General features: G+C 50.9%; 1 protein-coding gene across 12 annotated transcripts in view; it reads left to right on the top strand.

Annotated features, from left to right (window-relative positions):
• Window positions 1-23214, top strand: part of ECE1 (endothelin converting enzyme 1) — a 128782-nt gene that overhangs the window by 47243 nt on the left and 58325 nt on the right. For 8 of the 12 annotated variants that reach the window (XM_035308047.3, XM_035308048.3, XM_078330673.1 and 5 more), the window contains 2 exons: window positions 9719-9805; window positions 19358-19499. The exons of 1 other annotated variant lie outside the window; for it this stretch is intronic. In XM_035308047.3, coding sequence (XP_035163938.1) covers window positions 9719-9805; window positions 19358-19499 — 229 coding nt within the window. Of the gene's footprint in view, window positions 1-8726; window positions 8961-9153; window positions 9377-9718; window positions 9806-19357; window positions 19500-23214 lie in introns of those variants that run through there. 3 more of the 12 variants (XM_078330676.1, XM_035308054.3, XM_078330677.1) reach the window with 3 other exon arrangements.

Genomic DNA, 23214 nt, shown 5'->3' with positions numbered 1-23214 from the left:
TGGCAGCCAGCAGGCCACCAGCAGGGAACCCTGTGTGTCCCATAGGCCCCATGTGCCTGCTTCCGATGGCTGAGCACCATCCTGGCCCATGCCATGGTTTCCTGCTTTACCCCCTACCCGTGATCTCAGAGCCACCAGTTCTCAGAGACAGAGACAGTTGAGTGATTTTTCCAAACTTCATTCCTTAGAAGCCCTGAGGGAGCTAGGTTCAGGGTCAGGATATGAGCTCATTGAGTATGTAAGTGGCAGTTCCACTTGTATCTCTTTTGTATTTTGGGTTGCTGGGTTTAGTTTTTTTAATAAAGGACCTAAGTGATGAAAAAAATCTATTTGCAAACCACTGTTCTGATCTAGCAACTACCTTCTCATTTTACAGGCAAAAAATGAACAAAAAAGCCCCTTTTTCCCCTTAAATGACAGTAATATTCAGGCATTGTTCTGTCTTGTTACTCGTTTTATCTTCACAAGCCTATGAGGGAGACACTGTCGTCATCTCCATTTTACAGATGAGGACACTGAGGCTCAGATGGTGAAGTAGCTTGCCCAAGGATTAGAATCCAACAAGCCTAGCTCCCAAGTCCACACCCTCAGCTGCCCACAGACATACCATCTCTTTGTGTCCTGAATAGGGATGCTACTTGCCGAGGCCCAGGGTAAGGCAGTGTCAGAACTGGGACCCGAATGTGGATCTCCAGCCTCCCAGCTCTATTTCTGTTCCTTCTGCTGTCTGAGACATCACCTGGGCTGAAGCAGGAACCCTGGCTCTGTCATTTTCTAGCTGTGTGACCTCGGACAAGTGAATGGACTTCTCTGAGCCTGTTTTCTCACCTTAGAAGAGAGATAACAGTACATCATGAGGTCATCATGAATGTTAGGATCACCCACATGAGTTGGTTGGCATGGGGCTCATGGATCCAAGGAGTCCCCGAGCTTCCTGCCCCACCCACTTCCTCCTCCCTCTGCCCAGCCCTCACCCACCCACCCACCCACCCACCTGTGTAACACAAATACTAATTACAGCTAACTCCATGAGCTGCTTCCCGGTTGAGCCTAATTACTGGGGAGCTCAGTCATCACCATTATACCATATCATTCAATCAGACGGGTTAACTTTGTCTTAAGTTGTATGTGATTAGATCAGCAAATTGTCAGGGAGCACTTGGTCTCTTCAGCTTGGAGCTTCCCCAGCCTTTCATCCTGTGCAGCCCAGGACATCACACAGGAGCAAAGAGCATGAGGAGCTACAGGGGCATCTGTAGGTAGCCCTGGAGTCAGGGCTGGCTGCGTTCTGGTCTACCTTGCAGTTTGTGCTTGGAAAAGATCAGAGTGGACAACTCAGCCCCTTAAACCCAGCTGGGAGGTGACACCTGAAGTCGTAAGGATGGAGCAGGTGAGGCAGGGAGGGTTGGAAGGAGGTAGTGACTGCCATGTAATCCGATGTGATGGCAAAACCTGGGTTCAAATTCAGGCTTTGCTGTTTACCAGATGCGTGACTTAGGGCGAGTTACTGACCCTCGCTGCACTCCAGGTGTTTCATAGTTGGAAAGAGCTGGCAGGTGCCACCGAGCCCCAGGTCCAGTGCCTGGGACACCACGGTTCTCACGGGTCTTCTCTAGTCATTCCTTCCCTCCCATGTGCATCTTTGCTAGGCACTGGGCTGAGGCCTTTCCGTGTCTCAGTTTTTTAAGACATGTAAGGATCCTTTGGGGTCGGCGTGATCATCTCCATTCACATCCGTGGAAAGGTGTGACAGCCAGAGCATGAAAAGGAAGTGAAATGACTCAGTCAGGGCCACACAGCCGCACTTGGCTGCCATTCAGTCTGTTGGGATGAGATGCTAGAAGCATGCTACTGGGAGCAGCGAGGGAGGGTCACTGCGAAGCCCAAGAGAGCTGACTGGAGGAACTCGCATTGAGCTGTTCCTCCGGAGAAAGAAGGCAGACAGAGCTGGGAGGGAGGGTTTAGCAAGCCTGGGCAAGGCTCAAGGGCTTTCCCTTGCCAGGTCCAGGGAGTCAGTGTGTGAAGCAGTCCCACTTTAGAAAGTTCTGCCCAGGCTGGGCGAGGTCACTCATGCCTGTAGTCCCATCATTTTAGGAAGTTGAGGCCAGAGGATTGCTTGAGCCCAGGAGTTTGAGACCAGTCCGGGAACATAATGAGACTTTGTCTCTATAAAAAAGATGTTTAAAATTAGCTAGGCATGGTAGTACCCACCCCCTGGTCCCAGCTACCCAGGAGGCTGAGGCAAAAGCATCATTTGATCCCATGAGTTTGGAGGCCGCAGTGAGTCATGATCACATCACTGTACTTTATTTAGCCTGAGTAACATAATGAGACCTAGTCTCTTCAAAACAAAACAAAAAAAGGAGGCCAGGCACTGTGGCTCGCACCTGTAATCCCAGCACTTTGGAAGGCCAAGGCAGGTGGCTCACTTGAAGTCAGGAGTTTGAGACCAGCCTGACCAACATGGCGAAACCCCATATCTACTAAAAATACAAAAATTAGCCGGGCATGGTGGCAGGTGTCTGTAGTCCCAGCTACTCAGGAGGCTGAGGCAGGAAGATTGAATTGCTTGAACTCGGGAGGTGGCGGTCATAGTGAGCCGAGATTGTGCCGCTGCACTCTAGCCTGAATGACAGAGTGAGACTGTCTTAAAAAACAAAATGAAAAGAAGAAAGTTCTGCCAGGAGCTAGCCAGGGGCTGAAGGACTAAAGGGAGCTATAGTGGAAGATCCAGGGAGTTGGGGGTAACCAGGGAAGGCACCCCAAGAGCACTGAGCCTAGTGGGCCTGGACAGAAGGCCAGAGATGATTGATGGAGGCTGTCAGGCAGGCGGACGGGGTGGGCAGGTCAGTGGCCTGTATCAGGTAGGAGTGAGAGGCTGCTGACCAGGTTTGGGGCTTGGGCATGGGGTGGCGTCCACAGCAGGCACAGAGGAATGGGCCAGCAACACTAGGTAAGATTCCTGAGGCTTCCCGGGGCTTCTTGGGGCCCTGGCAGTTGAATGAACAACGGGCTGAGTGAGTGAGTGCCTCCCAGCGCCCTGTGGGTGCAAGTGAGTCTCCTGCTGCCAGCACATTCACGGGAGCCCAGCCCTGGGACTTGGGGCCACACCAGAGTGGTTGACCCATAGGCTGGCAGGGCTGCTGCCTTCTCCAAGGGGCATTTAGCAGCATTGACCTCCTACCTGTGCCCTTGGCCTTAGAGTGTCTCCCTGAGTCTCACCTTAAGGCCTCCCCAGCCCTGCCCACCTGCTGCCTTCCCGTGCTCAGGCCCTCAGTTCCATCTGAATCCTTGGTGGAACAAAAGAGAGGCTCTTTCTCCAGCCCCGACCAGTTACATCCATCCCTATTTCCCACATCCTAGATGGGTGGCCTGTAGTCTCCAAAGGAAGTTAGCCTAGAGAGCCAGGCTTGGGGGAGGAGGCATAAGAAAAAGGGGAGAGTCCTTGAGATAACTAGGAAGGTCTGACTTTGGGCTCCAGCTCTCGCAAGCTGCTTCCTTTCTCTGAGCCTCAGTCTCTGCATCTGTAAAATGGGGATACCAGGACTTACCCCACAAGGTGATTATAAGACATAAATAAGAGTATAAAAGAGCCTTAGAACTGGGCAGTGTCAAGGTCAGTGACTCTATTTTCTTTTCTCTTCTTTCTATTTTTTCTTTGTAGTTGAGACAGTCTTGCTCTACACCCAGACTAGAGGGCAGGGCTGTGATCTCGGCTCACTACAGCCTCAGCCTTCTAGGCTCAAGCAGTCCTTCCACCTCAGCGTCCCAAGTAGCAGGGTCACAGGTGCATGCCACCACACCTAGCTAATTTTTTTTTTTTTTTTTTTTTTTTTTTGTAGAGACAAAAATCTCACTATGTTATTCAGGGTGGTCCCAAACTCTTGGGCTCAAGCAGTCTGCCCAACTTGCCTCCCAAAGTGCTGGGATTACAAGCATGAGCGCCCGGACAATGGGTGCATGATTTCTATTAATAACTCGTATTTGACTTCTTGCTGTTGATATTAACCTCCATCACCTGGGCAGTCTGTTATTTTCACTGAGTTTACAGCAGGGCTAGATTAATGACAAATGTTGGCTGAACTAAGGCCAAGACTGGAAAATCTGGATGAGGGCAGAAGCAAATGGGAGGGGTGGTGAGGAAAACAAAGAGAAACAAGCAGAAGGAGGTGGCCCACGCCGCATGTCCCTCCAGTGCAGTGCGCGCAGGGCTGGGCTGCTGGATGCCGGGCAGTTCATGTTCCAGCTTACTCGGTATTCACAATGGCCCTTTTACAGATGAGGAAACTGAGACCTGACGGTGAAAACAACATGTTCAAGGTCACATGAGCCAGGAAACCTGTGATTGGGCTCAGGTCTGTCTTTACTGCCTGATAAATGTTGTTTCTAACTCACTCTACTCACTGTTCCATAAAGGATTCATAATAGGTTACAAATAAAATACATTCAGTAAAACAATATGCAATACGAAATGGAAAATCAGAATAATGGAAAACAGAGTGGAAAATATGGACCAGGAAAAAGCTGAACATAAACACCAAGAAAGTGTCCATAGGTGAGTTTCTGATTTGGCTGTGAGTTTCTTGGCAGCCAAAGAAAAAAGAGGTACTTTTTCCTGATAACAGGAAAAAAGATTCCTGTTATCAAAAGGTAAAGCAGCAGTTTACACCTTCAGGAATTTCATAGTAAATTAAAAAATAAATTAATCACATGGAAATTTCTCTTGTGAAAAATGCTGAGAAATATAATGGATAATGTAATAATAACTGTCAAGTGGCCTATCTTTTGAAGTGATAGCCATAGTTTTATATCTCAGCCCTTGCCCAGAGTTGTCTTACTTGGGTTTATTTGTTTTTTTTTTTTTTTGAGATAGGATTTTGCTGTGTTGCCCAGGCTGGTCTTGAATTCTTGGCCTCAAGCAGTCCTCCTACCTCCAACTCCCAAAGTGCTGGGATTGCAGGCATGAGTCACCATGCAGCCAAGTACTTTACCTATATTAACTCATTTAAGTATCACCACAGTCCTATCAGGGAAGTACAATGATCATCATCATCTTTATTTGACAGATGAGTACTGAGGTACAGAGAGGCTAAGTCTCTTGCACAAGGTCACACAGCTTGGAAGTTCAGACTAGGGATCTGAAATGAGGTTTAGATCCAGAGCTTTTACCTGCTATATTATAGCTCCTGTTAAATGTTAAGTGTTTAGCTACCAGATAATATGAGTGTGTTTTAGATGGCACGTAAGGATTTAACAGATCCCTGCCAATTACCAACATCAAAAGTAGTAACTGATAGAGACTTTGGCCACAAACAGCAGTGTCTCTAAGGAGCTGAGGCTTAGAAACACTGTGAAAACAGCTTGCAGAGGGTGTTGCTCAGTCCCAGGCCCCAGAATTTCACTCGTGGGGCTGCTCTTTCCTGCCTCTGACACACTCCAAGATGCCTTGACGATCCCCCACCTTTGGCCAGCCAAACACAAGAGCAATATGAGTGACTAATGTAGTCTGCGCAAATAGGTTCATGCCCAGGTGCCACCAGGCCAGGAGGCTTTTATCGCCAGAAACACGTGCGTGTTTATACTTCTTGTTTCTGCTCACCCCAGGCCTTTAATTTCCAAGGGTGGAGTTTCCACAGCTGGGCACTGTGGCACCTTCATCTGGCTTTCATCACTTCCTCTGTGCAGCTGGGGCACCGGGGACTGAGGATAGGCAGTCTACAGGGAGCTGTGGTTCTACCCTACATTCTTGGTTTTTGCCAGTCCCTTCTCATGAACACCAGACCTAGATTCAACCCAAGTTTCTTTTCTCCTCCATGGCTGCACAGTGCCAGGAAGGGAACTGAGCAAACCAAGGCAGAGGTTCTTTCCTTTTCCCCAATGCTCTCGGGGCCAGGTGTGGCACCCATAACCACAAATGAGGCAATTAGGGAGAATAAGTGCTGGCTGCCCTGCCAGCCCAGAGCCTCAGTCTGCCAAGAGCACCCAGACTCTGTGAGGTCCCCACCTGGAGAAGCAGTTCCACCTTCCACAAGGAGCACAGGACCAAGAGTCCAGGACCCACGTTCAAGGCCCAGCTCTGCCACTTTCTGGCCATGGAGCTCGGGTTCTCTGGAGGCAGCATAATGGAGTCAGTGGGTTTGGCAGGGGAAGATTCGCATCCTGGCTCCCTCTCTTCCAGGCAGGTGACTCGGGGCTGGGGGGTATCCTTCCTCCTCCCTGACCCTTGGTCATCTCATTTGTAAAGTGGAGGTGATGATTCTCGCCTCAGGGATGAGGCACTGTGGGGTTAGGAGAGAGATTTGTCAAGTGGCATGGGTGGTGTTTGGTCTGTCCAGTTCCCCTCCCCATCTCTGTAAGCTGGAAGTGATACCTGTGAGGCGGAGGCTCTAGGTGGGTGTGGGGAGCCATTGAGTTTCACTACTGGGCTGAGGCAGGCATCTCAGGAAGTGGCCCTTAGCTTTTGTGTGCTGCAAAGTAACCAGCGCTCCATCTCAGCTGATTTCTGCTTGGGAGTTCCGTGAGCTTCCTGTATCATCTGTCCACCGACAGCCTGCTGCAGGGTGGACATCAGGATCCCTGGGGTGGCTTCCGGCCTCCCTCCCTTGCTTCCCTTCTTTGATCAAACATCTGTCGAAGCTCCAGCATCAGACAACCCTGGAGGAGATGGTCCCACGAGACCCAGCCTCTGCCATCAGGAATATCCTGTCTAAAGTGCTGTGTGCCTCAGCATGGGGTGGGGTGGCTGTGTGGGGACACAGAGTCAGGGACCAAACACTGTTTGGGGTCCCTGGAGGGTGGTCAGGAGAGCTTCCCAGAAGGGGGAGGAGCCATCACTTAACCACACCTGGGCCAGTTACTTCCCTGAGCCTCAGTTTCATTCTCTGTAAAAGGGACCAGTGATACTTGCTGATATCACAAGGGAGGGGTGAGAGGCTTAAAAGAGATGGTGGCTGGGCTGGGCGTGGTGGCTCACACCTATAATCCCAGCACTTTGGGAGGCCGAGGAAGGCGGATCACAAGGTCAGGAGACTGAGACCTTCCTGGCTAACATTGTGAAACCCCGTCTCTACTAAAAATACAAAAAATTAGCCAGGCATGGTGGCATGTGCCTATAGTCCCAGCTACTCAGGAGCCTGAGGCAGGAGAATCCCTTGAACCCAGGAGGCGGAGGTTGCAGTGAGCAGAGGTCATGCCACTGCACTCCAGCTGGGGCGACAAAGTGAGACTTTGTCTCAAAAAAAAAAAAAAGAAACCAAAAACAAAACCCATGGTGGGTGTAAAAGAACTGACAAATCCCTTACACCACCGGGTGCCCGGGGAAATGTTCGGTGAACTGAACTTTTGCAAAAGTCTTTTCCTCTGGCAATCAACACCTGTACTTAGTGTAACCAAGTGTCCTATTCTAGAAAAAGCCCAGCTGCAACCCAGCAATAAGTGAAGCAGCCTCAGAGCCCCCTGTCTCTCTAGGGTGGGTAATGGAAACTCCTTCACCCAGAGGGAGTGACGCAGAAGTCTCCAGAATTCAGACTCTTCTCATGCACCTTGCCTCTCCAGGGCCTGTGACCTTTAGATGTGTTCCCTATTTCTATAATTATGAAGGTAGATGCAGGAGACTTCTCGAGAACTTAAAGGCACTTCCCCTCCACTTATTCCCCCTTTTAATTTTTTCTTTTCTTTGTTTTTTTTTTTTTTTTTTTGAGAGAGAGTCTTGCTCTGTTGCCAGGCTGGAGTACAGTGGCGTGATCTCAGCTCACTGCAACCTCCGCCTCCTGGGTTCAAGTGATTCTTCTGTCTCGGCCTCCTGAGTAGCTGGGACTACAGGTGTGCAGCACCATGCTAGGCTAATTTTTTTTTTTTTTTTAAATATTAGTAGAGACGGGGTTTCACCATGTTGGCCAGGCTGTTCTTGAACTCCTGACCTCGAGTGATCCATCCCGCTTGGTCTCCCAAAGTGTTGGGATTACAGGTGTGAGCCATGGCACCCAGCCCCAGCCAGATTTAATTTTAAAGGCTCATCCTGGCTGCCGAGGAGGCTATCAGAGGGCAGGAGTGGAAGCCATGTTCCATTGCCAATCAGGAGCCACTACCCTCACTGTCCCTATGATGTCGGGTAGTCCCCTCACTCCTCTAAACCTGTTTATTTACACATATGTGTGACTGTGAGAATCAAATTTGGAATGAACAGAAATGCATTTTGCAAAGCTGAAAAGTATGCCTAAATGCAGGAATTCCCGCCTTACTAGAAGTGGAGAGTCCTTTGAAAACCTGCTGGGTTAGAGCTCTCTGGGGTTCTTGGGTGAGACAGTGCTGGGGCTGAGTCCCTAACTGAGCACCTCATATCCGAGAGAGCCCCCTTTCCCTGCCTAGGGTTACAGGAGAGGCCTCAGGGGCTGGGGAGAGGGCACCCAGCAGAGGCTCCGACTCTTGACGGGGAAGATGGGAAAGAGGGTTCCCTTTCTGGCTTCTGACTCCCCCTGGAGCAGTGGTTCTCTTGTGTTGCAGGGAGGGCAACAGCTTTGAGCATGGGGGTGACCACTGGACCACCCTGCAGCCATCCACATGTACAGACAGCTCCTTTCACCCCATGTCAGGGAGTTCTCTGACATTTTCTCAAACTCATTCATGAACTCTGGCTTCAAGGCCTCTGAGCTAGAAAAGGGGACTGAACTGGGACACCTACCGTTTTACCCCAACTTTTTTGTCTGATCTTTCTAGCATTAAGAGGGGAGACCCCTAGGCCGGGCGCGGTGGCTCAAGCCTGTAATCCCAGCACTTTGGGAGGCCGAGATCGGTGGATCACGAGGTCGAGAGATCGAGACCATCCTGGTCAACATGATGAAACCCCGTCTCTACTAAAAATAGAAAAAATTAGCTGGGCATGGTGGCAGCGTGCCTGTAATCCCTGCTACTCGGGAGGCTGAGGCAGGAGAATTGCCTGAACCCAGGAGGCGGAGGTTGCGGTGAGCCGAGATCGCGCCATTGCACTCCAGCCTGGGTAACAAGAGTGAAACTCCGTCTCAAAAAAAAAAAAAAAAAAAAAGAGGGGAGACCCCTAGACACACCTAAGGGCTGATGCTGGGGGGCACTGTCTTGATCGCTCTGGGCCAAATCGAGGGTACCTTCCTGATCCTTGACTCTTGTTATCTGCCACAGGGACTCCGTTGTTGAAGGGGGACTTGAGATTTTCTCCAAGGAGGGATCGCTATGAGGGCCTTTCCTGCCTGCTAGGGGCTTCAGTTTGGGGGCCTCCCTCTCCCGACCTCCAGGGAAGGGAAGGGTCTCCATCTCCCCCGGGCCTCTCAAGTCTTGGGGTTTCCCCCTGAGGCCTGAGGTTGGGAACCGGGCTCCGCGCACCGATCAGGCGCCGCCCGCTAAGGTAGTACGACTCCGGCCCGGCCCATCCTATCCCATCCCGGCCAACAGGGCGGGCGACGGGACCAGGCGTTTGGGGCACAGCATGGGAGGCGTGTGGCCGCTACCCCCAGTGCCCGCCCTGCTGTCGGCTCTGGGAGTGAGGCGGCAGCGGCCACTAGGGCGGGGGCGGGAGGCAGGCGGGACCCCTCCCTGCGCGGGCCGCTCCGTGGGCCGGTCTCGGTCTCGGGTGTCCCGGCCGGGGCGGGGCGCGGCAGCAGTGCTGCACGGGGCCGGGCCGCTTCCCCATTCGGGCACAAGAGCCATGGAGGCGCTGAGGGAGTCCGTGCTGCATTTGGCTCTGCAGATGTCGACCTACAAGCGGGCCACGCTGGACGAGGAGGACCTGGTGGACTCGCTGTCCGAGGGCGATGCATACCCCAACGGCCTGCAGGTAGGTGCCCTCCGCTCTCTCCCGGTGTCTGGAGTCCTGGGCCTGGGCATGCGCGCTGCTGCCGCCGCGTCCCCGCACTACCCCTGCCCCCGCCCACACCTACCCCGCCTCTTCCCTTCCCCGTCCTGCCGACCAGGAGGGGCCGCACCTCCCCGCAGCTGGGGCTCCACGCGGAGAAGCCTTCTGGAGCCCCAGGCTCACCCCACCAGCCTCCCCTCACCTGCCCTGCCGTCCCCAGATCCTCCCGCCACCTCCTGGGCCACAGCCCAGGTGGTAGAGTTGAAAGCACCCCCTAAGACCCGACCTCGCCCAGTTCCCTTTCCACGGAAGGCACAGTTTATGAATGTCCAGGGACTTGCCCAGGCCCATTACAGGCACAGTCGACAGCTATTTCTGTTTCAGCGTGGAAAGCTCCGCATCCCTGGGACCCAGTCCCTCAGTCCTGGGCAAATCGGGAAAGTTGGTCACCTTATTCGGGAGGCAGCGCCACCCGCTTCTTTGTCTTTCCCCGCCTGAATTTCCTGGGGTCAGGAACCTGTCCTCTGCCCCCTCTCCTTGCCCCTTTTCGGCCTACTCAGTAAGTCCATTCCTCTTCTCCCCTGGGTCTGCGCCTATAGGCATCTCATCTGCCCACTCCTGGGGAGGGCCCCACACCTGTCCCTGCCTTGTGGCAGAACATTGAGCAAGGCTGCTTTCTGCCCTCCTCTCCCTGGGGGGCTGCACTGGGACAGTTATGGCCAAGACCTCAGCCCTGGAGGGGTTTGAAGCCAGGCAGGTGAGTGGGAAGGTGTTGGAAATGGTGCTGACACCCTAGGAGACCCAGTGATCTGGCTCTTGAGAAACCAGTGTAGAAAGGAGCTGGGCACCCCGGTCCCGGAGGACTTCTGCCAGGTAGACCAAGGGAGGTATTTGGGAGAATCTTGGGGCCACCTGGTGAACTGGCACCAAATCACAGCTCTTCCCAAAGGTGAGCTTAGGATGAGTGGACACTGGGGCTGCCAGGCCCACCCCACTCAGACACACCTCTTAGAAGCTGGAATAATCCTCCCAGTGAAGGGAGGATGTCCATTGATGGAATTCCTCCTCCAGGAGTCAGATTGGCTCAGGGAGATCCAAACTCCTAGTCCCAAGTGTACTACCCAATAGGATATGGTACCCCTGCTTAGCCTTCAGGAACACCCCCGAGAGCTGTAGGTATTACCGTTCCCACTTACAGATGTGGAAACTGAGGCTCTGAGAGGGGCAGCCACTGGCCTTCAGTCACAGAACTGAAAATCCAGGAGTGACACGTCCAACCCAGTCTGTCTCACGCCTCTTCCCAGTGGATTCTTCTTAAAAGGCTGAAGCCAGCGGGAAATCAGATTTCTGGGGCAGGCGTTTTTCCCTTCAGGAATCAAAACAGAATCTAATCAGCAATGCTTTTCAGTCTCATCTTCCACAGAAGGGTCTAAATATATCAGCACAAAAGCATTTCAGAATTCACAGCAAAGTAATATGCTGTGTTTCCGTTATCCTCACAGCAGCCTGCTTGGGGTATAGCCTTTTTTTTCCAGATGAAATAACATGTTCATCTGGAGAGGGCCCCCGGCCAAGCAAAGGGAGCCCATCTCTGAAGCCACCACCTGGGTTTGAATTCTTACTCCACTGGTGACCTGGAGCGAGCAGCTTAATCTCTTTCAGTGATGATGGCCTCACTGTAAAATGGATGTTAGAGGAAGTGGATGTCATGCATATTACTGGGCCTGCTAGGATTATTGTTTTATGACCCATGAAGTAAGAGCTGGTGTGGCCACAATACTGATGATAAAGGTGAGGTACAGAGAGAGGCTAGACATTCCTGTGGTTGCATTGCTATCTTATGGGTTGGAGGTTAGTGTCATGTACCTTACACCAAGCTCTCGAAATAAATACATTTTCCACTTTCCTTGCAAGAAAAGGCAAAGAGGTTACCCAAGGATTTGGGCCATTTCTATGGGTACCCAGCTAGGCTTGCATGGAGCCTCCACAAATTCCTCCAAGTGAACATAAATTAGCCACTGGTTGCTTTCTAGCCAAGAACCCCTTCATCTCAATTTATGAGGCAGAATATTCTATTAAGTTAATGTTTTTAGTCACTGGTTTTTTTGTTTTTGTTTTGTTCCCCCCACCTGCCCCCAGTGTGAAAGCTTCACGTGCTCACTTGGGGGAGAAAAAAGATAGTCAAGTATAAAAAAGAATTTAAAAAGGAGCAGTAATCCTGCCACTTGGAGATAACGGTTTCTCGTTTTTCACACTTGTATATATATATTTTTAAACATAGTTGAACTTACTCTAAATACACAGTGTTTTATCCTGCATTTTTCATTCAGTGCCACTGCATAAGCATCTTCTACATTGTCAAAAACTTCCAAAACATCCTGCCATTAAAAATCATAACACCTCATGGTACCAACATATAAAAGTATATTCATTCAGTCCCCTGTAGCTGGACACTTAGGCCCAATCGCTGTCACTCTATGGGTGACCCATTTTTTAGCTTTTCAGATTATTTCCTTTGGGCCATTTGCTAGCAACACAACTTTATTTCTATTTATTTATTTATTTTGAGACAGAGTCACTCCCTGTCACTCAGGCTGGAGTGCAGTGGCGTGATCTCAGCTCACTGCAACCTCTGCCTCCCAGGTTCAAGCGATTCTCCTGCCTTAGCCTTCAGTGTACCTGGGATTACAAGTGCCTGCCCCATACCTAGATAATTTCTGTATATTTAGTAGAAACAGGGTTTTGCCAGGTTGGCCAGGCTGGTCTCGAACTCCTGCCCTCAGGCGATCCGCCTGCCTCAGCTTCCCAAAGTGCTCGGATTACAGGCATGAGTCACTGCATCAGGCTTGCTCTCTCAATTTTAGACTTTTTTTTGAAACGGAGTTTCACTCTTGTTGCCCAGGCTGGAGTGCAATGGTGTGATAGCTCACACAACCTCTACCTCCTGGGTTCAAGCGATTCTCCTGCCTCAGCCTCCCAAGCAGCTGGGATTACAGGCAGGCACCACCACGCCTGGCTAATTTTGTATTGTTAGTAGAGATGGGGTTTCTTTATGTTAGTCTTGAACTCCCAGCCTCAGGTGATCCACCCACCTCAGCCTCCCAAAATGCTGGGATTACTGGCGTCAGCCACCGCACCCGGCAATTTTAGACTTTTTGAAATAGACCTTTCACCCCAAATCCTCTCTCTTGATAGACAGCTAAAAAATAAGCTATTTGATTTTTCAAGATTTTGAAGTCCATTTGTTTTAGGAAGTCCCAAGTGATCAACATCAATAACTAATAAATGAAAACTTCCGTTTTTCAGCCAAACTTGCCACATTTGTTACTTAATTATTTGCCACATTTATTGATTATTATTGGATGTGCTGATCAGTGTTGAATTTAACTGGAGCGAAATTCTACCTGTACCTCACCTGAAAGAGTTGTTCTTTTGCTTTCTTTTTTTAATGTTCTTTGAGACAGAGTCTCGCTCTGTTGCCCAGGCCACAGTGCACTGGCACGATCTGGGCTTACTGCAGCCTTGACCTGTGATTCTCCTTCCTCAGTCTCCCAAGTAGCTGGGATTACAGGTACATGCCACTATGCCTGGCTAATTTTTAGTAGAGATGGGGTTTTACCATGTTGTCCAGGCTGGTCTCGAACTCCTGGCCTCAAGTGATCCTCGTGCCTTGGCCTCCCAAAATCCTGGGATTACAGCCACCATGCCTAATGTTTTCTTTTTCCTTATCTCATATTTTGGGCACAAATTACTTACAATCTACTAAAATGAGTTACTCTGGACCAAGCACAGAATTGAAAGTCAGCTAGCTCTAACTTGGAGCCCCAGCTCTTGTCTCTCCTGGGGGCTATGAGACCTGAACGTGGCTCACTTCCATAGCTTTCTTTGTAAAATGAGGTTAATATTATTAGCCCACCTCTCAGAGCTGTTGCAAAGCCTCAAATGGGACAATATGAGAGAAAGTATTTTGGATAATGCTTGGACAATGGATTTGGTTACTATGAGGATTATTATAGAACCTCACTATGGATGATATGATATAATATATATCTAAATATGATAACTTTCCCTCTGAAGCCTCTGCTCTGCCACAGCCAGCTGCGTGCTCTTCCCACACCTGAACATACACCATTTCAGTGGCAGGAAGGGGAATAGCGGAAGTGACACCTGCAGCCTGAACTAAGGAGCAGATGGCTTCATTCAGTTACTTCTAAAAATCTTTTTCTGTTTTTGTTCAGAAAAAAGAAAGACGAGATATTTACATTCTTAGTTGTGGTTGTCTCATTTTTTCCCACCTTGCACAGGGCTTTCTTTCTTTTTCTATTTTTGAGACAGTCTCACTCTGTTGCCCAGGCTGGAGTGCAGTGGTGCAATCTCGGCTCACTGCAACCTCCATCTCCTGGGTTTAAGCAGTTCTCCCACCACAGCCAGAGAGGACACGAGGACATGAGAGTTTTGCTCTGGACTGACCCCAGCACCTCAGCCACAAGGCCACCTCATGGGAACTTTACTGGAAGAAACTTCCCCAGACTGACTTTGGGAAGCTTCTGGAGGCAGGGTTCCTCATAGGCTGGGATGTCACAGTGGACTTGCTCTCAAAGGCTCACTCCAGGGAGGCAGGTCCCCCTGCCAGCACTCGGAATGGCTGGGCTTCTGTGCTGCAGAGGGATGGGATCCCTGCCAGACTCCCATTGCTGCTTCCCACAGCCCAGGTTGCTGGGTTCTGTCTCCCTTCCCGACCTGACTCTGAAAACCTGGCTTCCCCTGGCTCCCCACCCCTTCTGCTCCTGGCTTGTCTCCTGGGCCCCAGGCAGTGGGCCCGTCTTCACCTGCAGAACTAGTTCTTGCTGTAAGCTTAGGTGAGCCAGGCACTCACTTCTGTAACTGAATATGTGTCCCAGATTAGGGCTTCGTTCCCTTGGCTGTGAAAACCCTGGGAAATCCTGGGCTGGACAGCGCTGCTCTGTTTACCTTACTCTGGCTCTCCTCTCTCTCTCTCTCTTTCTCTGGCTCTATCTCATTTCTTTGTCTTGTTCTCCACCTCTCTCTCAAAAGAGAGAACAATTCTCTTTCTGCCTCCCAGGACAACAAGTAGGAAATTAAGCCCACCAGTGAGCTGAGCATCCACAGTGATTCTGCGTCTTCCAGGCGTCAGCACTGCCTCTTAGTGGATGGCCACTTGACAGTCCCCTCTCCTGAGATGGACCAGGCTGCCCGCCACCAATCCTCCTATCCTCCAAGCTGCTCAGGCTAGTCTGCCATGATTGACATGAGCTCATTTCCAAAAGAAAACTAAGAAACCTCTCACATCTTCCCATGCTGTGACCTCATCTCACAGATCCTCTCCACAGTCCCACGAAGGGAGGCGGGGCAGGTGCAACAGGGATGCAGTGAAAGGGACTCAGCTGAGGCCAGCAGCCCCTGACTCACGGCCCAGCCCTTCCCACTAAACACAGGAAGGAATTGGCCAACCTGCCTTGGAGAGGCCTCCTGATCCTGGCCCAGTACCTCTAGATGACTTCTCCTGCCCCAGGGAGAGGCCTCTGGATTCATTCTGCCTTCAGTGATAAGCCTTATCCAGAAACAAAGAAGCCTGTAGCCTATAGTACAAGTCAAGCAAAGAACAAGACAAAGGTTAAAAAGCCCATTTTCAAACCCCATTTGCCATTCTCGCCTGGAACTATGAATTTTTAATCCAATTCTGGCTTAATTTTAATTTAATTTTGTGGTGAACACCATTTGTTTAGATTCAGCATTTTGCATCAAACAGCGAGGGTCAGCTCCGAAGGAGGGTGGCACGTCCTGGAACGGCTGCGGCTGCCAGTCCTGGAGACATGGGTCGCCTCACTGTTCTCTCCCCTTTTGGCCTTCATGCCCCGACTTCCTGTGTTTCTTCTGGAGCTAATGTTAATACATACTCTTATGAATGTTGTGAAGATAGGCCGGGCGCGGTGGCTCACACCTATAATCCCAGCACTTTGGGAAGCTGAGGCGGGCAGATCACCTGAGGTCAAGAGTTTGAGACCAGCCTGGCTAACATGGTGAAACCTCGTCTCTACTAAAAATACAAAAATTAGCCGGGCGTGGTGGTGCACACCTGTAGTCCCAGCTACTTGGGAGGCTGAGGCAGAAGAATCACTTAAACCTGGGAGGTGGAGGTTGCAGTGAGCTGAGATCATGCCACTGCACTCTAGCCTGGGCGACACAGTGAGACTGTGTCTCAAAAAAAATAATAAAAATTTTAAAAAGAAATGTTATGAAGATAGAATTGCACCAGGTATTTGTTATTGCACCATCAAAATATAATTAATATGACCCTAGGTACTTGGTGAGCACTCCAGTCTTTATTTGCTGCCATTATTTTTTTCCTTTCCTATCTTCCCCCTTCCCTCTCTTTCTTTCTTCTCTTCCTTCTGTCTGCAGATGACTTTGCTCCTTGTCCCCCATAGCATGATATTTCTCTGTCCAGATAAGGTGAGGTTTCCCTGCATCCCAAGCCTGGTGGCTATGTCCTTTGACTCCCTGGAGGAGGCACCAGGCACAGGGGTACCTCTTTTCTTTCTTTGTTTTGTTTTCGAGACAGAGTCTCACTCTGTCATCCAGGCTGGAGTGCAGTGATGCCATCTCAGCTCACTGCAACCTTCACCTCCCAAGTTCAAGTGATTCTCCTGCCTCATCCTCCCTAGTAGCTGGGATTACAGGTGACTGCCATGACACTCGGCTAATTTTTTGTATTTTTAGTAGAGAAGGGTTCCACCATGTTGGTCAGGCTGGTCTCGAACTCCCAACCTCAGGTGATCCTCCCAAGTGGAGGATCACTGTAATCCAAGCCTCCCAAAGTGCTTGGATTACAGTTGTGAGCCACTGCACCTGGCCTCTTTTTTTCTTTTTTGAGATAAGATCTTGCTCTGTTGCCCAAGCTAGAGTGCAGGGGCACAGTCATGGCTCACTGCAGCTTCCACCTGGGCTGAAGTGATCCTTCTGCCTCAGCCTCCCAAGTAGCTGGGACTACAGCTGCATGCCACTATGCCTAGCTAATTTTATTTATTTTCTTTTTTTTAGAGATCGAGTCTGACTTTGTTGCCCAGGCCAGTCCTGAACTCCTGGGCTCAAGCCATCCTCCTGCCTCAGCCTCCCAAAGTGTTGGGATTATAATCATGAGCCACCATGCCTGGCTGAGGGGTACCTCTTAAACCAAGGTCTCATGGCCTCCTTGTGCCCTGTGAGCTGAGCCATGGTCATGGGGGCGTGAGAGACCTAAAGGAGGAAGGATGAAACAGGTTCTGGGCAGCAGGACACATGCGTCATTGTCCCTAGGTGAGGCAGTGCCTGCTTCAAGCTCTTGGGACCCCTCTCAATACCAGTGACCAAGGTGAAGTGTGTGAGATAACTGATGACTGTGAAAAAGCACTTTGTAAACTTTTGAATACAGTATACATGTTAGCATCACACCAGGCTGTCTGTCTCTCTGTGTGCCAGGCCCTCACTGCCTGAACTTTTAATGAATGAAGGTAGCGTGGTCTGAAACTTTCATTGCTCACTTTTTTAGAAGAGATTCTTGAGGGATTGCAGCAGCAGCATTCCTCCCTCTGCCTGACCCACCCGCCTCAGTGTCTGAGCCTCCTGGGCCTCCATGGAAGTATCTTTAAGCCCCAAGTTCCTTTGCTCAGTTTTTTTGGGTTTTGTTTTTTTTTGTTTTTGTTTTTGAGACAGAGTCTCAGTATTTTGCCCAGGCTGGAGTGTAGTGGTGCAATCTTGGCTCACTGCAACCTCCGCCTCCTGGGTTCAAGTGATTCTCCTGCCTCAGCCTCCTGAGTAGCTGGGATTATGGGCACACGCCACCATGCCCAGCTAATTTTTTGTAGAGATGGGGTTTCGCTATGTTGGCCAGGCTGTTCTTGAACACCTGACCTCAGGCGATCCACCCACCTTGGGCTCCCAAAGTGCTGGGACCTCAGGCATGAGCCACCGTGCCTGGCCCCTTTTCTCAGTTTTGGAACCTAATTTTTTTTCCCACAGAAAGTGCTTGTTTTCCTCCATCTCTGGTGTAGCAATTCCCAGGCAGTTCCTGCCCAGTAAATACCTGACCATGGTCACGTGGATGCTCAGTGCCCCTCCCTCAAGTGACACACTTCAGATCCTCTAGTCAGGCAGGGTAGGACTCCCTCAGGGCCCTGACCTGGCACCAGGGACACCCCTCAAGCTGTTGGTGGGGCACTTGCAGCTCAGAGTCTGAGTCTCCTCATCTTCCCTGGCAGCTCCCCCACTTCCTGGTGAGCCTGGCTCCCACCACCCTGCCCTTCCCAAAGGGAAAATCTAATCATCGTCACTCCAGCCCTCAAGAGGAAGTCCTATTTCTTTAACCTGGCTTACTCTGCCCCTTAGGATCTAGGCGCTCCTCTCCTCTCCACTTCCATTCTGTCTTATCTGGCAAGCTCCTACTTATTCTGGCCGACCCAGGCCAAACATCACCCCTTTCAGGAAGCCCTCCCTGATCGAACCTCTGCCCACCTCAGTCTGCATGTTTATTATCTCCCTCCCTGCTACATGGCCCTGAGTTGGTGCTCAGCTGTTAGCACATGACAGTATCACTGAACACATGTCACCCTACTTTCGGGAAACCCTTCCTGTCCTGTGGCTGTGGCTTTTGCAGGAAGCACCTCTTGGAACAGAGGGGAACCCCAAGCTGCCTTGGGTGTAAGAGGCCTGGACTGACGGCCTTGAGTGCTGCTGGCCAGTGTGTCCCTCCTCTGGCAGGGAGGGCCCTGCCACACCCAGCACTTCCTTTCATTGTGCCTCCCTTCCTGTTTAGCTAGACTATTAGGCTGGAGGCATTTTTCCTCCCTTTCAGGACCTGAATGGAGCTATTTCTCCTTTCATCTCCATCAACATCTCCCAGGACCCACCTCTGACCCACTGGTGGGCCCGGGCATCAACAGCTTTGGGTTCTAATCCCAGCTGTCCCCATTCAGCTGGGTGATGAGAAGCCAGGGTCTTACCTCTCTGGACCTCAGTTTCCTCACTCATAAAAAGAGAATTAACAAGGCAGCTCGAGTGGGATTGCGAGGGTTGAATGAGCTAAGGATGTCCGTGCTTCTGGGAAGTGTGAGCTGTGGCTGTGTCATCCTGTTCCTGACCCCAGTGATGTGGGGGCTCTGCAGAGAGCCCAGCTGGGTGCTCACTGGATGCCTGCAAGTCCAAACATCCTGTTCTCTTTTGAACTCCTCACTGGAGAAACAGTGAAAAACTGTAGTTTTTTTCCTTCCACTCATATCAAGTGACACAAAAAAACACAAGCCTATCTGGGCCGAGCTGCTTGACTCTCGATGTTTGGGAGCAGATCTGAGCAGCTAAGCCGGGTGGCGGTTCCTTTCCTGGAGTAGGGCTGAGTCTGTGGGAACCAGACCACCCCTGAGACAGGAGGTGGCCCTGATGCCTCCCCAGGGCCTGGGCTTGCAGCGAAGCCCCTTAGTCCTGGGGAAGTGGGGCCGGGGGCTCACATCTTCCCCGCCCCTCCTGCCTTCTTCCCTGCAGGTGAACTTCCACAGCCCTGGGAGTGGCCAGAGGTGCTGGGCTGCACGGACCCAGGTGGAGAAGCGGCTGGTGGTGCTGGTGGCACTTCTGGCGGCAGGACTGGTGGCCTGCTTGGCAGCACTGGGCATCCAGTACCAGACAAGTAGGTGCCTCTGTGTTACATGGTGGGCTTGACTGACTCCTGCCCCGGCTCTGTCTACTTGGGCAAGGGAGGCTTCCCTGCTTAAGCCGGGACAGGCCTCTGAGGCCAAGGAGGGAGCTGGTCCCGGGGCGTCTGGGTGCTGAGATGGGCCAAGACCTGGGAAGTGGGCAGTATGGGTGGTATAAAGGTCTCTCACTTGAGTCCACATTCGAGCAACGTACTGGCTGTGTGACCTTGGACAAGTCACTTACTCTCTCAGCCCATGACAGTGCCTAATTGGGGGAAGGCTCTGCAACTATAGATAACTTATGCCACGTAGCTGGACTTCTTCAGCGTCAGCTCTGGGTGCTGTTGCTGCTGGGATGTGGGGTAATTACACAACATAGGCTGACACCGTCTGCCGTCTTTAGTTCCAATAAAGTAACAGTAGTGCCCTCTGTTTACTGAATTTGTTCCTCAGACCAAATACCTCACCCCTCGCTTCTCATTTCCTCCTCGAGACAGCCCTGTGAGGTGGGGTTACTTTTGGCCCCCTTTCCATTATTAGGAAACTGAGGCACTGAGGTGGAGTGACTTGCTCAAGGTTACGTGGCTAATGGGGGATTGAGTGGGCACTTGAATTCGGAGGTTGGAATTCACCCACAGGCTACTGGGCTCCAGCCCGGGCTCCACCTCCCTTTGTAGTCCTGGTATGCTCCAGAGCGCATTAGCACCCCCTGGAGAGCTGCCCTTCCGGGATCCAGCTGCCCTTTGTGTTCCTTGGTAGGTGCCTTTGTCTGTCTCACTTTGAAAGGTGATACAGTCGCGCCCCACTGATCCTGCTGTAGAGGCTGAGACTGGTTCTCTGTGTCCAACTGAGCTGATCCAGCCAGGTGCCTCACACAGAGTTGATGCTCAGTGAACACTTACAAAGTTGGAAAGGCTGGATCCAAGTTAGAAAGGAGGATAGGGAGTTAGCCAACTCCAGGATCTCTCAGTCCCGTGTGCCCCAGCATCTGTTTTTCTGATGGCAGATGGTTCACCTGGTTGAGCAGCCTCTGGGGCCTCTTCTCAGCATACACCCACTGACTCAGTCACTCACCTCATGAGAGAGATTAGGAGCATTCAGGGGATCTGGAAACCTCCCCTCCATGCTGTGTTGAACCTTCCCTGCTCTGAAGTTGCTGGCCCTCGAGGGTGGCCACAGTGTGCTGGGGTGGGGAGGGGACTTGGGGGCCTAGAAAAGAGCAGGCCCCCATGGATGAGTTGTTCTTCCATCTCTCCTGGGTTAGGCACATAGGTATTCACTCATTCCACAAACATAGGTTGTACTTAAGAACTAATTGCTTGATTAGTTAACTGACTATCTAATGGTTTATAGGTGTTTTACCAAATGTGCCTGGCTCAGCAGGTGCTTACTGCATATTTGATTAATTAATGACTCGTTTTCAGGCCCTTAACCACGTGTGCTTAGCATAGTGCCTATGCCATAGGTGTGCAGGTAGTAAAATGAATAATGTTTGAATGAACAAAGGGGTAAGAAGGAAGATCAAGCTGGAAACAGTCTTTTTCTGCTGAGTGTGTGTGTTGTGTGATTGTGTCCTGGTGTGTGTGTGTGTGTCTCCTCTACCAACAGGACATAAGCTCATTATCTTCTCCTGCCACTATCTTCTCGCCTCATCCTGAATCGGCTGTAGTTCAGAACCGCCTGCTGGTCAGTGTGGGCCCTGGCCAGCTCCATCTGCACAGCTCTTGTCTCAGAGCAGCAGGAGCAGGTCAGACTCAGGCAGCCAGTGTTGCCCTGAGACTGTCCCTGGGAGTCCCCAAGATATGTCTTCACTGGAAACTCGGAGGTAGTCCCCAAGGGCCAGCTCCTGATGATCAGACCCAAAACATTTCTATTGTTATTGCCTGGTGGGGCCCCTTGGGAGGAATCCTGCTTCTGCCTCTGTTGTGTCACTCTCAGGGTCTCAGAAAGGTTTTCTGCAGCCTGGACCTGGGAGAGGAACATTCTTCCCCTGGAGTAGAGCTGGCCAGAGGATCAGGTGACCTCTGAGCCACCTGGGAAAGCAGTGGCCACCCCAGATATTGACAGTAACCTCGTTACCCAGGAACAGATGCCCATGCTGGCCACGTCTGAGCAAACATCCAGCCAGTCAAAGCAAATCTGGCCGGGTGCGGTGGCTCATGCCTGTAATCTTAGCACTTTGGGAGGCTGAGGTAGGCGGACCAGCTGAGGTCAAGAGTTTGAGACCAGCCTAACCAATATGGCAAAACCCTGTCTCTACTAAAAATACAAAAGTTAGCCAGGCATGGTGGTGCACATCTGGGAGGCTGAGGCAGGAGAGTTGCTTGAATCTGGGAGGTGGAGATTGCAGTGAGCCAAGATCACACCACTATACTCCAGCCTGGGCGACAGAGCAAGACTGTTTAAAATAAAATAGAATAAAAATGCAAATCTTCTGATGATTGTGAAAGGCTAGCCTCTGGGAATGTCTGGGCACTTAGTACATTTTTACTTACCTTTCTACTGCACTTCCCCTTCCGGAAACATGCTGCTGCTTTGCAAACAGAGGCAGCAAAACAAACAATACATTTTCCAAGAAGATATTTTAAAGGAAGCATCCTACACAGTTTTGAGACCAGGAACTCTCCAGATGAGTGTGTGTAAATTAAATCTAGGATCTGTTCCTGACTTCTTATTGATCGTGCATGTCCCAAAGGGAAGAAATGTTTGCTGCCTCTGCAGGTGGTAAACAAGTGTTGAATAAGGTCTTTCATTCATTTGATTGTTCATTCAAAACACGTATTGAGGCCAGGTGTGGTGCCTTATGCCTGTAGTGCCAGCACTTCGGGAGGCTGAGGTGGGTGGATTGCCTGAGGTCAAGAGTTCAAGACCAACCTGGCCCACAAGGCGAAACCTCATCTCTACTAAAAATACAAAATTTAGTCAGGTATGTTGGCAGGTTCCTGTAATCCCAGCTACTCAGGAGGCTGAGGCAGGAGAATCATTTGAACCCAGAAAGGGGAGGTTGCAGTGAGCCGAGATTGCACCATTGCACTCCAGCCTGGGCAAGAGAGCAAAAACACTGTCTCAAAAAAAAAGCACGTACTGAACAGCTGCTAGTTGCCAAATACAATGCTAGGCAATGGAAATATAAAAGCACATAGGATACTGACCTGCCTTCAAGTTCACATTCTAGGAGAGGTGGACTGGCTATGACATAGCACAGTCTGTGCTAGAATTGCAGGCACCCAGCCCACTGAGGGACACAGAAGGGAGGAGGTCTGGGAAGGTTTCCCTAAGGAGATGGGACCTTAGATGAGGGGGCCTGGAAACCATTAAGTCATCAAAATGCATGAAGCACCTCCTGGGCCAGGAATATTTCATGCAGTTTCTGTAAACCATTGAATAGTTAAATCATAAGGCCATTGCTGCTTAAGCACCTCGCAGGTTCCTGCCCAGTGTCCAGCAAAGTAGCCACTTAGTGAAGAACGCAAACCTCTCTGAGGCTGACTTTTTTTTTTTTTGAGACGGAGTCTCGCTCTTGTCGCCCAGGCCGGAGTTCAGTGGTACAATCTCGGCTCACTGCAACCTCCGCCTCCTGGGTTCAAAAGATTCTCCTGCCTCAGCCTCCCAAGTAGCTGGGATTACAGGGACCCACCATCATGCCCGGCTAATTTTTGTATTTATAGTAGAGACAGGGTTCCACCATGTTGGCCAGGCTGGTCTTGA

The sequence above is a fragment of the Callithrix jacchus genome, chromosome 7, assembly GCF_049354715.1.
Source record: "Callithrix jacchus isolate 240 chromosome 7, calJac240_pri, whole genome shotgun sequence".
In the NCBI taxonomy this organism is placed as follows: Eukaryota; Metazoa; Chordata; class Mammalia; order Primates; family Cebidae; genus Callithrix; species Callithrix jacchus.
The sequence above is the reverse complement of the archived record's forward strand: the minus strand, read 5'-3'. Positions and strand labels throughout refer to the sequence as shown.